The sequence below is a fragment of the Lithobates pipiens genome, unplaced genomic scaffold, assembly GCF_037356315.1.
Source record: "Lithobates pipiens isolate NorthernLeopardFrog02 unplaced genomic scaffold, aLitPip1_a1.2 Scaffold_30, whole genome shotgun sequence".
Taxonomy (NCBI): Eukaryota; Metazoa; Chordata; class Amphibia; order Anura; family Ranidae; genus Lithobates; species Lithobates pipiens.
The window spans coordinates 70,177,156-70,190,861 of NW_027507791.1; the positions used below are offsets into that span (position 1 = coordinate 70,177,156).

The 13,706-nt window shown below is 47.8% G+C and overlaps 1 protein-coding gene across 1 annotated transcript; it reads left to right on the top strand.

The window, feature by feature from the left end:
- The first annotated feature begins 3,845 nt into the window (after positions 1-3,845).
- GPR135 (G protein-coupled receptor 135) lies at positions 3,846-5,724 on the top strand. The gene has a single exon (XM_077464401.1). The coding sequence runs from the start codon at positions 3,944-3,946 to the stop codon at positions 5,249-5,251; it is 1,308 nt and encodes a 435-aa protein (XP_077320527.1). The 5' UTR covers positions 3,846-3,943; the 3' UTR covers positions 5,252-5,724.
- The last annotated feature ends 7,982 nt before the right edge of the window (positions 5,725-13,706 follow it).

Sequence of the window (13,706 nt, forward strand, 5' to 3'; positions counted from 1 at the left end):
ACCATCATCCCCCTCCACCAAATGATTTGGACCAGTGCACAAAGCAAGGTCCATAAAGACATGGATGAGCCAGTTTGGGTTGGAGGAACTTGACCTCAACCCAACAGAAAACCTTTAGGATTGTTGTGGAAATGTTATAGTGTGTGTTTTATGGATTGTTGTCATGTGTCTCCCTGTGTCTGATTTAACCAAGGAGCGCTCTAGCAGAGTGCACTTGGGTTGAATCGGGACCATCGGTAAAACTATCAGTATGAAAACCTTCTCATGGGCTTGGAGACGTGTTCTGTGTGTGGGCGTTTGCCAGTTTGTAAGTATCAAGCCCATTGCGCTGGGCTTCTTGCCTTCAAATGTCTATGTACATTAGAGAAGCGAAGTCCTCATAACGAGAGAAACATATTTTATCTCTGTGTGGCTACGCCATCCATTTTGGATACATATCTGCTTTAATAAGAGGACATTGATATCTGCCTTTTTAATATACTTGTACCGTATATTGACAACACCAGTAGCAATGTCCCCCGCAGATCTTCTCAAGCCTGTAAGAACAAGTAGAATGATTGTACTGGTTACTCTGAGCAGTATTGAGTGGGCTCCATGCTGACCAAGATGGTGGATGTGGTTGGGCGGACAGCACGCGCCTCAAGTGGATGACACATGCACTTCTCCCTCCCACTCCTGTGGATGCCCTCCCCTTTAGTGTAATTTCCTGTGTTATCATTTTGTATGGAGGAAGTGATTGGCTGTTGGGGCCAGGGCTTCCTGTTTGTCACTTCCTTTTGTTGTCCATGAATAAAAGCCAAGAGCTTCTGCCCGGGATAGGCAGGTGAAGGAGTGATAGAGCGAAGATGGTAACTATGTCTGTTTATTGGGGAAATGCGGGAGACATGGGTTGTTTAAAGGTTATACTAAAAAGCTGGAAGGGCGCTTAATAGCGCAAAAGAGTATTGTGGTCTCATCCAACATCAGTGCCTGACCTCACAAATGCACTTCTGGAAGAATGGTCAAACATTCCCATAGACAGAGAGAGACACTCCTAAACCTTGTGGAGCAGCACTGCATTAATTAAAGTGGTTCTAAGAGCTTAAGACCCCTTTTACACCACACCGCACCTTGCGTCGGCGGTAAAACGCAGCTATTTTTAGCGGCGTTTTACCGCCGGATTTGCGGCGCATGTCGGCCACTAGCGGGGCTCTTTTACCCCCCGCTAGCGGCCGCGAAAGGGTTAAAACCACCGGCAATACGCCGCAATGGCGGCGTTTTGCCGGCGGCATTACAGCGCTGCCCCATTGATTTCAATGGGCAGCAGCGGTGGAGGAGCAGTAAACACACCGCTCCTTCACCGCTCCAAAGAAGCTGCTGGCAGGACTTTTTTCTGACGTCCTGCCAGCGCACCGCTGTAGTGTGAAAGCCCTCGGGGCTTTCACACTACACACAATGGTGCAGCTTCTTTAGGGCGTTTTGCAGGCGCTATTTCTAACGCTATAGCGCCTGCAAAACGCCCTGGTGTGAAAGGGGTCTAAAGGTGTGTAAATTTTTTTTTTTTTTTTTTTTTTTTTTTATTTATAACCTTAATGCATTCTCCACTTGCCTGATCCTGATCTTGATCCAGCGTTGTGCTTGAGAGCAGAAGATTTACCTCCTCCTCCTCCCTGGATGGAGGCAGTCAGCTCCTGCTGCTGTCAATGACAGCCAGTGAGGAGAGAGCTGGGGGGTGGTTAGCCATGTTGAGGTGTGTGTTTCAATAGATGCATGCAGCCAGGCTTGGGATTGAGCCTGCACATCTGTCCCGACAGCACACAATGTGTTTGCAGGTGTTAAAGAGGTTGTAAACCTCAGAAAAAAATTAAAAGAAACCCTGCAAGACAAAGGCATAATGAGCTAGTATGCATTGCATATGAGCTCATTATAAAATAGTAATACCTTTAAAACTAAGCTGTTGCAGTGGTCCTTGCACACAGCTGAGACGGCTGACGTTTCTTCCGGGTTTGTGGGATCCAGCACTGTGATTGGCCGGAGCCGCCATTCATGGCACACCTGTGGGCCGTTCCTTTAGAGAGCCAGTGATGTCACCGGCTGCATGCATGCAATGTAAATATCTCCTAAACTGTCCTAAACAGGTTTAGGAGATATTTTCAGTACCTATAGGGAGGCCTTATTCTAGGGGAAGCCTTATTCTAGGCTCACCTATAGATGAATGTTAGCAGAGGGCATTTACTTCCTCTCTAAGATACACCGTGTTGGTTTGGGCAGGCCATTCAAAACACACGAGTTGGAAGTCTCCTGAACATTTTAGTCCTGCTGCATTTTTTGCAATATATCCCCAACTCACACTGTGCCCTGGTTCACACAATGAATCTCACAGCAATACGCTGCAATTGAGTGTGCTGCGATTTGTGCCCATATATATTTTTGCATTCACTACTTATGGGAATGCACTGTAACCGGATGACTTGGTACTTTTGCCATGGTACCATGGAATCTGGTGCGGGCAAACATACTGCATTTTGTGACCTGCGTTTGGGATGTTGTTAACATTGAAATCCTCTGCACATCACAATTGCACTGCGTTTTAAACATGGTGCTGGAAATGTCCATGGAACACAGATTTCCTGCACTGCCTTCCATTGTGAAGGGAGCCTTATGAGGAAGATGAGCCATCAGTGGACACAATAATAACCCCCAACATTGGTGTCAGTAATGGTGCTGAGAAACGGTGCTATTGAAACCCTCCTCCTATTGGTGGTCAGGGGGCGCTGGTTTATAACCTCATTCCTTATTGGTTGGCAGGGGTGCTAGTTTATAACCACCTATCTTATTGGTGGTCAGGGGTGCTGGCTTATAACCTCACTCCTTATTGGTGGTCAGGGGCGCTGGTTTATAACCTCATTCCTTATTGGTTGGCAGGGGTGCTGGTTTATAACCTCACTCCTTATTGGTGGTCAGGGGTGCTGGCTTATAACCTCACTCCTTATTGGTGGTCAGGGGCGCTGGTTTATAACCTCATTCCTTATTGGTGGTCAGGGGCGCTGGTTTATAACCTCATTCCTTATTGGTGGTCAGGGGCGCTGGTTTATAACCTCACTCCTTATTGGTGGTCAGGGGCGCTGGTTTATAACCTCACTCCTTATTGGTGGTCAGGGGTGCTGGTTTATAACCTCATTCCTTATTGGTGGTCGGGGGTGCTGGTTTATAACCTCATTCCTTATTGGTGGTTGAAGGTGCTGGTTTATAACATAGTTCCTTATTGGGGGTTGCTGGTTTATAACCTCATTCCTTATTGGTGGTTGGGGGTTGCTGGTTTATAACCGCATTCCTAATTGGTGGTTGGGAGTGCTGGTTTATAAGCTCTTATTGGTGGTCGGGGGCGCAGGTTTATAACCTCCTTCCTAATTGGTGGTTGGGGGCCATGGTTTATAACCTCTTTCCTAATTGGTGGTTGGGGGCGCTGGTTTATAACCTAATTTTTTTTATTGGTGGTCAGGGGCGCTGGTTTATAACCTCCTTCCTTGGTGGTGGTGGGGGGTGCTGGTTTATAAGCTCAATTCTTATTGGTGATCAGATCAGTGGCAGTAAAACAGAGCGGATCCCATCACCTGACACCCAATTTCCTGCTCTGCACATGTATCAGGCCACAAGTTGGTCTGATGACTGTGCTGGCCCAGCTCCTCTATGTGGCAGTGAAGAAGAATAGTATAGATGTGAGTGACCGATGGCGGTGTGCGGCCATCCCGGGCGGTCCATAGAATGAAGTGTCTGGGGCTCTTTAATGCCCCTCCACTCTCTTTGCGTAGAAGGCGCCCGGCAGAGCTGGCGTTGCCCTGGTAACCGGTGTGACGTCACCCGCAGATCCCGGCGAGCTCGCGCTGGCAGCATCCCCGGGACGGCGAGCAGAGGAGGAAGCGGGCGACCTGAGGGATGCCTCCGCCCGGCCACACCGCGACCCATGGAGCTCCACCTGGCTCTGCTCGACAACCTGACGGCGCTGGGCGGCCCGAGCAACACCGGCACGGCGGCCGGGGGAAGGGACGGCTCCTCCTTCGGTACCAACCGGAGCTCCCCGGGTGAGGAGGCGGGGGGAGGGAGCCCTCTGGTGCACGGGGTGGCTGTGGCATGCCAGGCTCTGCTGCTGCTGGCCATCTTTCTGCTGTCGAGCCTGGGCAACTGCGCCGTTATCCTGGTAATCGCCAAACACCGGCAGCTGCGCACCGTCACCAACGCCTTCATCCTGTCCTTGTCGCTCTCCGACTTCCTCAGCGCCCTGCTGTGCCTCCCCTTCTCCTTCGTGCTGCTCTTCTCCCGGGGCGGGGTCTGGCTCTTCGGGGACCGCTTCTGCTTCGCCAATGGCTTCTTCAACTCTTGCTTTGGCATCGTCTCCACCCTGACCATGACCCTCATCAGCCTGGACCGCTACTACGCTATCGTCCGCCAGCCCCGTGAGAAGATGGGGCGCGCCAGGGCTACACAGCTGTTGGCCGGGGCTTGGCTGGCGGCCCTGGGCTTCTCCTTCCCCTGGTACCTGCTGGCCAAGGAGCAATGGGTGGTTCACAAGAGGGGCTACTACCACTGCATGTACGTGTTCCACTCCGCCGGCTCCAGGCTCGGGGCCACCTACAGCATCTCACTCATCGTCCTCTGCTACCTCCTACCCTTCGGCCTCATGTGCTTCTGCCACTACAACATCTGCAAGGCCGTGCGGCTGTCGGAGATCCGCGTCCGGCCCGTCACCACCTACGCCCACCTACTGCGCTTCTACAGCGAGATGAGGACGGCCACCACTGTGCTAATCATGATCGTCTTCATCATCTGCTGCTGGGGGCCCTACTGTGTCATGGGCCTGGTAGCTGCCGCCGGCGACTACCCCTTCACCCCGCTCATGGACACCGTGGCTATCTGGATGGCATGGGCCAATGGGGCCATCAACCCGCTCATCTACGCCATCCGCAACCCTAACATCTCCATGCTGCTTGGGCGCAACCGAGAGCAGGGCTACAGGACTAGGAACATCGCCGCTTACCTGTGCACGCAGGGTCAGAGCCGGGAGGTCAGGGGTAGGGCCGACCCTGTTCGAGATCGCTACACCAACAGACATGGCCAAGGCAGCAGAGTGTCCTCGTCTAGTCCGGCCAACGGTGGGGACGTGGCCATGTGGGCCTGCAAGAACCCCACTGTGCTCTTTTGCCGGGATGGCCAAGCGGACACCATGTCGGAGCCTCCCGGCATTAAATCTGAGACTGCAGACACAAGCCTTTGAGGTTTTCTTCTAGTATTGCCCACTGGTTGGGTGACGAACTCTGGTCAGGTAGACCGCTTGAGGAAAACCTAAATAAAAATGTTCCCCCCCGGAATATCAAGTATTGGATCAGAATATCCTTATTTGTGATCACCAGGATTTCTTTATGTCCACCATATCAGTTTTACAACCCAAGTATTGGCAGCGAGGAGCACAAGGCTATACAAGGTTACAGACCAAAATCCAGTCAGGTATTGACACAGTGTATCATATGAAACGTGCAGCATCGGAGGATCGCAGAATCAAATGGGAGACATAACCAGCATTATCTGATCTTTTTCTTTTATTTTGTAGGATGTGGCCAGCAAAACCATGAGAATCCTCTTTTATCAGCAGGAAACCATCTTCTTCTTGGTTTTTGGAAAAGTTTACAGCAATGTGTAAAAATGTGACACCCGTTTCCACCTCTCTGATAAATGTAATACTGTATGGCAGTGCAATGTCATCTGATTGCTTTCCTTTCTTATTCTCTTATGTACTTGAAATGTAAGCTCTTAAGCTGGCCATAGATGGCTTGAATCTCGGCTGGTTCAGCAGGGACTGCCAAGATTTGAACCATGTATGGGCAGGCCGATTTTACCTAAGCTGATCGATACAACCAGCATATCAGATTTTTCTACACATGGGTACTGCTAGCAGCTATAGCCGCTGGCAGTAATTATTGTATTCTGCCATGCTGGAAGGAAAGAAATTCGTATAATCAATGGAAAGTGGCAGTGCTTGCCATTCCTCTGAGGCCTGGTTCACACAGGTGAATACTTCTGTGTCCCATGCTTTGCCATGTTTTGCTGGCACAGGATGCATAAGTGTTGCATGAATCCCCATGCCAGCAGTCCCATTGGGACACGTGGCTGCTGGGACACAGCTGCTGTGTCTCAATGTGACTCACGTGGATGGGGGCATGTGTCCTCAAACTCACCCTGAGTGCATTCCTGGGCCATGAACACACATGGATGTCGCAGTGCGACAAAACCTGTGTCTGTGCAGCTGCATATCCCAATAGACATCTGTGGGACTGCTGGTGTTCTATCGAATAGTGCCCTCTGTCGAAAAGTGCCTGCACAGTATGGAAGGGTAATCCGGCAGATTTACCAATCAGCTGGAGTGGCATCACTATGGCACATGCGCACATCGTAAGACCTTTTTCGATGGGCACAATTGGAAGCTATGTAAACAGTGGAGGGAGACCATAGTTGTCAGATTGTACCTCGCTGTTGCAGGGTGGGTTTATGGGTATGTTGAAGGGCGGGTTTTGTCTGTGTTGCAACTCCCCCTTGGACACAGGCAAAACCCGCCGTTCAACACACCAAACCCGCCCTGCAACAGACACAAATCCCTACCTTCAGCACACTGTAAATCCACCCCGCAACAGCGAGGCACAACTAGGATCTCCCTCTGCAGTTTGAATAGCTTTCAATTGTGTCTGTCAAATGGTATCTCCCATTGAAAAATGCCTCCTACATTGTGCGCATGCGCTATGGTAACGCCACGTCAGCCGATTAGGAAATCAGCTGGACTGCCCTTCTGTACTGCGCAGGCACTCTTCGACAGAGGGCACTATTCGATAGAACACCGGCATAGGGATGCACGCAACATCTGTGCATCCCTGTCTTGGCAAAACATGGCTTAGCATGGGACATAAGTAATTGCCTGTGCCCCCACTGTCAGAATACAATAACAAGGCTTTTTTTTTTTCGTGCTCCCTGTGCGTGTATACCCTGCTTTAAAATCTGTTGACCCAAAAAGCTGAGAGCGAATCCTTCAAGTGTTTTACACGTTTTTCGTGGGTAATTCAGATCACCATTGTCACCATAAAACTGACAGATGTAGCTGGAGTTTGTCTTTGGGGCCCCTTGCACACAGGGCCATCCAGCTGCAGTGCATCCCTCTCGACATTTTAGCGCACCCAGAAGGAACAAGTGCAATGTTCAGCCCCGCAGCCTGTCAAAATCTGACAGGTTGTGGTTGGATGTGGCTGAATGCTGCATCAAGTGATGCCTGCGCTTGGGGCCCCGTGCATTTAGGGCATTCGTCCCTGAACACATAAGGCCCCCCATGCTCAAGGGGTCCAAATTGTCTCTTGTCTCTGCATCACGTTTATCAGATGGAGTTGGGCCAGTAGTCTGCAGTTTTGTCTCTAGATACTCCTGATTGTGTGTCCTACAAATCCACTGCCTTCTAATGACCTTTGATGGTTTTTGTCTGAGGCTGTATAATATTCTATTTGCCTACCTATATCCAAGTTTCCAGTAAACATGAATGAATGGTCAGTCTGGCTGTTGGCTAGGATACTGATTGGGTTGTTGTGTGCATTTGTAACTTTTAGCTTTTGTAAATTTAGTCAAAAAAATGGATGTCATTTCTCCAAAGTGTCAAAAATGGGGATTGTCCGTGTTCTGTTTTTTTTTTTTTTTTTTTGTAAATCAGATTCAGATTTCGGCTCTCATTTCCCAGGGACACTTTTGAATCTGATGAGCTGAGGGAGAAGAGACCCCTTTTCTTTCACGTTTAATAAATTAGGCTTAATTGGAGATGGTTTCCCATTGGTTGCTATGGGTTTATGCACTTTATTAAAGAAAAGTTGAAGTGCCAAAGTTTGCGCAAGGCGGTGCACATATTAACTTGGTTGTGTCGCTACCATGCAGTGCCATATGATGTGATCACCAGATTCCCTTAATTTATCATGTGGAAAGGAGTGCAGACCACACCAACAGCTGGTCCTTCTATATCTGGGACATGTTCCTCATTCCTGACTATACGTCTATACCCTGTTTCCCCTAAAATAAGACCTAGCGTGATTGTCGGTGTTGGCTGCAATATAAGCCCTACCACCCAAATAAGCCTTACTCTGTTTCCTCAAAAATAAGCCCTACCCTGAAAAGAAGACCTACAAGGACTTTAACTAGGGCTTATTTGGGGGGTAGGGCTTTTATTGCAGCTATCACCGACAATCACACTAGGTCTTATTTTAGGGGAAACAGGGTATGTGCATTTCTGTAGAAAGTGTGTGTTGTGTTTTTTTTTTTTTTTTTTTTGCTAGGTCTTCTCACGTCTACAATCATTTTATAATGTGTTGCCAATTAAAAAAAAAAATCTTGAAAATCCTAGCAAAGAGCACTGTTGAGGTTCTATGCACATGCTCACTGTAGTCAATTATCTTTTGTGTACACTCATGATTCCCAAATGTTTTATGTCCAGTTCTCCCAGATCCGACTGTATGGGGGAAAGGTGTGCTGGCTGAAGGAAAAAGTTCACTGTAAGGCTGGGTTCACACTGCTGCGGGGGGAGATCCGGATGTGATTCGCACCGCAAATCACATCCGATCTCCGTAGCGATGTGAGTTCAGCCATACAGATAGTATGGCTGAATTCGCATCGCTCCCGCAGCAAACTCGCACGGGACCCTTTTTTTGGTCCGCAACAGAATCGGATCGCATGGGGGTTCACACCATGCGATCCGATTCCTGTGCGAGTCAGCAGATCGCACTGCGATATGCGGACGGATCTGGGGGTGTCATTAACATAACATTGACACTCCCAGCCGTCCGCATAGGGCAGTGTGAACTGCCGGCGGGAGTAATGCGATGCGGGAAAACGCCGCGGATTCGCGGCGTTCCCGCATCGCAGCGGTGTGAACCCGGCCTTAATGTACAGAAGAGACCATTGTACCTAACCAAACCCCCTTCGATCATCAAGTAATTGCTTTTTCATGTAGAAATATTTTACATTTGCTTTTGCACGAATAGTTCCCTGTTATTTCTTTTTAACAAAGTATTTGGATCTTAATATTTCTAATTTACCACTTGCAGCCAGGTGGCAGACCTCTGTTTCAGTTGTTTTCTCTATGAAGGCTGCTGACAGCTGTTATGCAAAGAATTAACCCGAATTACAAACTCTCCCTGAATTGAATTAACAATAAGACGGAACAAAAAAACGAAAGATACGATTTGTGCGTGTCTTTTTAGTATTGACTGTTCTCAATTGGAGATACAAATGTCATCATAGTATTTGTTACAGGGGTCACATTAATTGTTAGTTGAGGAACATGGAAAAATGTAACCCCCCCTGTAACACCTGGCTGATCCTGCCTTGCTATACCCCCCCCCCCTGTAAACTGACCACAGTATATCACGGCTGCTGAGCCCTGACACCATGGTTCGTTTATGTGCCTCCATCATCCTCCAGCCCTCATGTGCTCCTGCCCTACCTGTCTGTCTGCCCCTGTGTCAATGCCAGCCCCCTCCGCTCCTGCTGCTCTCATAACTTTTAAATCATAACTGTCACAGATGCCTCTGCTCTGGACCAAACTGTTAAGCATCAAATGTCTGGTGTCATAACTGATCACATGTGCAACACCAGGGCAGCTGCAGATTAAAATGGAACTTTATCTATAACTTAAGGAAATTTATAATGCGAGGAACATGCATTTCACATTAAAAATGATGCTACTAAAATTAGTGTGCGCTGTAAATTGCCTCCAGCTTTGCTCTGGTTTCTTCTTGCTGGAGGCTGCCATTTTGCTGTAGCCCAGAGCAGCAGTAAATCATAAATCAGAACTAAACCCATCAATTTAACGGTTTCAAATAACAGTTATATTCCTGGAATGACAGAATTCCTGACTGTCACATTTGCTTGTATCCTCAACCAAACTCCTACCATGAAATGTCTGGTGTCATAACTGATCACATGTGCAACACCATGGCAGTTGCAGATCAAACAGAAGTAGTTTCCTTGGTTGTAAAGGATAGGAGGGTCTAATTCTACTTTTAAGACTGTCAGCAGATCAGCCTCTACAAATTCAGTGGTGCCTAAAAGTGCAGAGCAACTGAGCATGTGCAGAGTAGGGGGGGGACTGTGTATTATTGGATTTTAAACAGTATAGACACTTCTTTTTATTGTTTTACATACTGTAGCTATACCTGCAAAAGGAACCAGCTTGAAGTGATCTAGCAGGACTTAATTTTCAGACTAAAATTCCACTTTAACAGAGGCTATGATGGCAGCTTCTTTGACTGTAAAGGATAGGCCTGCCTTGATAGAGGTGAGCGGCACCCCTTCAGAAACATTTGTTGGAAGAAAAAAAACACACTTTTTTTTTTCTCCATTCATTGGTACTCATTGAAAGACCCCTGAGTGGCCATTTGCAAGCTCTTCTATGTCATTTTGTAATTTCTAATTCTGGGGTGCACCCCCGACAGCTGCTTTTCAATGTCTGAAGGGAACAGTCTTCTCTGCTTTATAATGGATGTACTTGGCTCTTTATCTTGGTAATCCTATGGAAGTTCTCTCCATTTACTGGCACGCCTGTAGGGTGAGCTAGACATGAATAGTCATTTTTACTGATTACTTCCTTTCCAGAAATGCTTTGATGACAAAATGTCACTCCTCTGTCTTGCACTAAATTGTATAGGATACTTTTCATACATCTCCTATTTAATACAATGCTTAAAGTGATGTTCCGCCTTTTCCCTCCAAAAATGAAAAGTCAGCAGCTACACACACACACTGTAGCTGCTGACTTTTAATATTAGTGCAGTTGCCTGTCCTGGAATTCAGTTGTCAGCACTCCAGCCAATATTTCTGTTTCTTTCTTGAATATATTTCTTGAGTGCTGCCACTGCCATTGCTGATAAAGGAACCTGGCAGTGAAGCCGTGCGGCTTCACAGCTGGGTCCCTATTGCACATGTGCGAATCGCTCTCTCACTGGCCTAACAGCTGGGGAAGGAGAAGGGGCCCGGACTTCTGATGTACTGTGCTGTGGCGAGGTCTGACGGAAGTGTGGATAGGGTACCTGTCAAACAGGTACCCCCCCCCCCCCCATAAAAGGCATCGGGGTGGGGGGGAATCAGATTAGCGGAAGTTCCATTTTTGGGTGGAACTCCTCTTTAAAGTAGTTGTGAAGGCAGAAGGGTTTGTTGTGTTTTTTTTTTTTTTTTTTTTTTTTTTCCCTTCATGTATTCTATGCATGAAGGTAAAAAACGTTGGTTGGTTTGTATGTAAGAATTTTTATTGCAGGATTGTTTGTACTCCATTCTGTCTAATATTCAGCCTTGCCCAGCACTGACTACTATGCAGCTGCTACTGTCTTTGCTTTCCCTGCAGCTCTGGACACCATTGTTTCTGAGATCTCTCCCTGCCGGTGGCATTGGATTTGTGACAGGTCTTTAAATGAGAAGTTCGGTATTTAAAAAAAAAATTATGCTTAAATAGATGTGGTATCGATCCAATGCTGCATCTGTCCCCTGCTGACTCTGCAGTGAGAACTGAGCGATCCACCTTGGCTGATCGCTCAGTTCTCCCCCTCCTCTCTGAGCAGAGAGCCATGAGAGTGAGCGGTTCTCTGCGCTCCCTTCCAGCTTCATTGGAGCACTGGCCTAGAGAGGGAGTGGGAGAGCCTAGCTCAGGCTCTCAGCAGATTGCTGAGAGCCTGAGCTAGGTGCTGGTCCAGGCTTCTGGGTGGATCCTGACCAGATGGTCAGAATATTTCCAGAGCCTGGACTGGCTCGGTGACATCAGCAGACTTGAGCCCGCTGTTGGCTGAAAATAGGTCACAGGCGTGCAGAACGAACTTCATTCCTGTGATCCATATAAGAAGTATGGCCAAATACCCATACTTCTCCTTTTTAAGGATGAATTCCTTCACAGTGCAAGTAGCTAGAGAGTTCTGGGATTGCTTGTTTTTAAATCTTTGACTGCAAGTAAATTAATTTTGTAAAAGAATAAATTTTCCCAGTATCCACTTTTTTGTAATGAATTGGTTTGAAATTTGGCCAAGGTCCTCACGTTTGACAACTATTCTAAACTATGGTGTACTTGTTGCCTAATGCAAGTCACATGGCCGCTATTATCGAATGCTTGAAAATTCAGTGTAGACCCTGGTTATCAGTGTTGGGCAGAAATAACTTTAAACAAGTGTCTCTCAAGTTCTGTAGCGTGAGGGCTACATGTGCCAAAAACCATTTGCTTGACTTTCTGCCAAGATGGCCACATTCTCTCCGGGCCACTTCACACTACATGCAGTCCAGTGATGTGTGTGTTGTGTTTTTTTTTTAAATTTTTATTTTTTGGCATAGTTTTACACCAGTAGAACCTGCTGCATTTTTCCTGGACTGTACAGGAACGCTGTAAAACGCACAAACACACGTGCCCTTATTTAAGGTTTAGAAAGGGGGGGGGGGGGGATGCAATGGACTGCATCAAAAACGCTCACACAGAAAAGCATCTGGAGTGTGTTTCTATGGTGTGAACTAGGGATGCACCGAAATTTCGCCCGCCGAAACATAATGGCCCTTTCGGCAAAAAGCCGGAAGCAAATTTTCACTGATACTGGCGCTGAAAATGGGACGGGGCCTGCTGGGATTGGCCCCACCCATCACAGGGGTGTCATTAGTCTCTCCTCCTCACCCATGCTGCAGGCGCCCGTGGGGTCTCGCTGTTAAGTCCCCCTCTCTCCAGCGGTGGCGATGTGTGCAGGAGCTTGGGCACGCTGTTTACTATGAAAGTGAAAGCAAGGGAGAGCCGTAGTGTGTGCTGTGCTCTCTGCCTCCCCCTAGAGTGCAGTACCCAGCATGGAGACTAAGGTACAGGAGGAGCTGCAGCTGCCAATTTTTAAAAAGACTTATATGTGTGCTTGTATGCCTCTGTGTGTTATATGTGTATGTTTTTATGTGTGTGTATGTTTATATGCACTGGTGAGGTGCAGGCTACATCACGGGCACTGGTAAGCTGCTGGGCACAGTGAGGCTGCATTGATCTCCTGTAGCAGGTCTCTGACCATCTCCTATACCATGTCCCCAGTCTCTGATCATCTCCTGTATAAAAATATTTTTTTTAAACGGTCAATTTCGATATCTGTGCTGTTTTCGGTTTCCGGGGATCAAGGAAGATTTATTTTCGGTATCGGTTTCGGCACCAAAAAAAACATTCGGTGCATCCCTATTGTGAACTGGCCCTCCACTGTTTTCTGCCCAGTTTTTTTTATTCAATTTTTTTTCCCTAGCCACACAGATTTGGACCATTACTGATTCAGTGCTGCTATATATGTGTCGTGATTGGTTGCTAATTTCTAGCAAGTAATCACAAGGCGTTGACGGGCGAGGAGCACACTAGTAAAGAAATTGCCTGTGTACTCCAACTCTTCCAACTATTTTCATCTTCCCTCACTCTATTCAAAATAATCCACTTTTGTAGTGGGGCTGCCCTGCACTGCAAGGATTAAATGCTTGTTTAGGTCCAGGGGCCACTCATAGCAGTGTACTTACCCAATCCTCCACCCCCCTTACGGCTGGTGCTCGCCTCTACCTCTTGTGCTTTTGCAGTGGACTGTCCCTTGGTCTCCTCACATCCAATGTAGGGCTATGGGCTCCACATTGATCTCCATGATGTCAGAGGGCATCCAGCTGCCACTACATAGGGG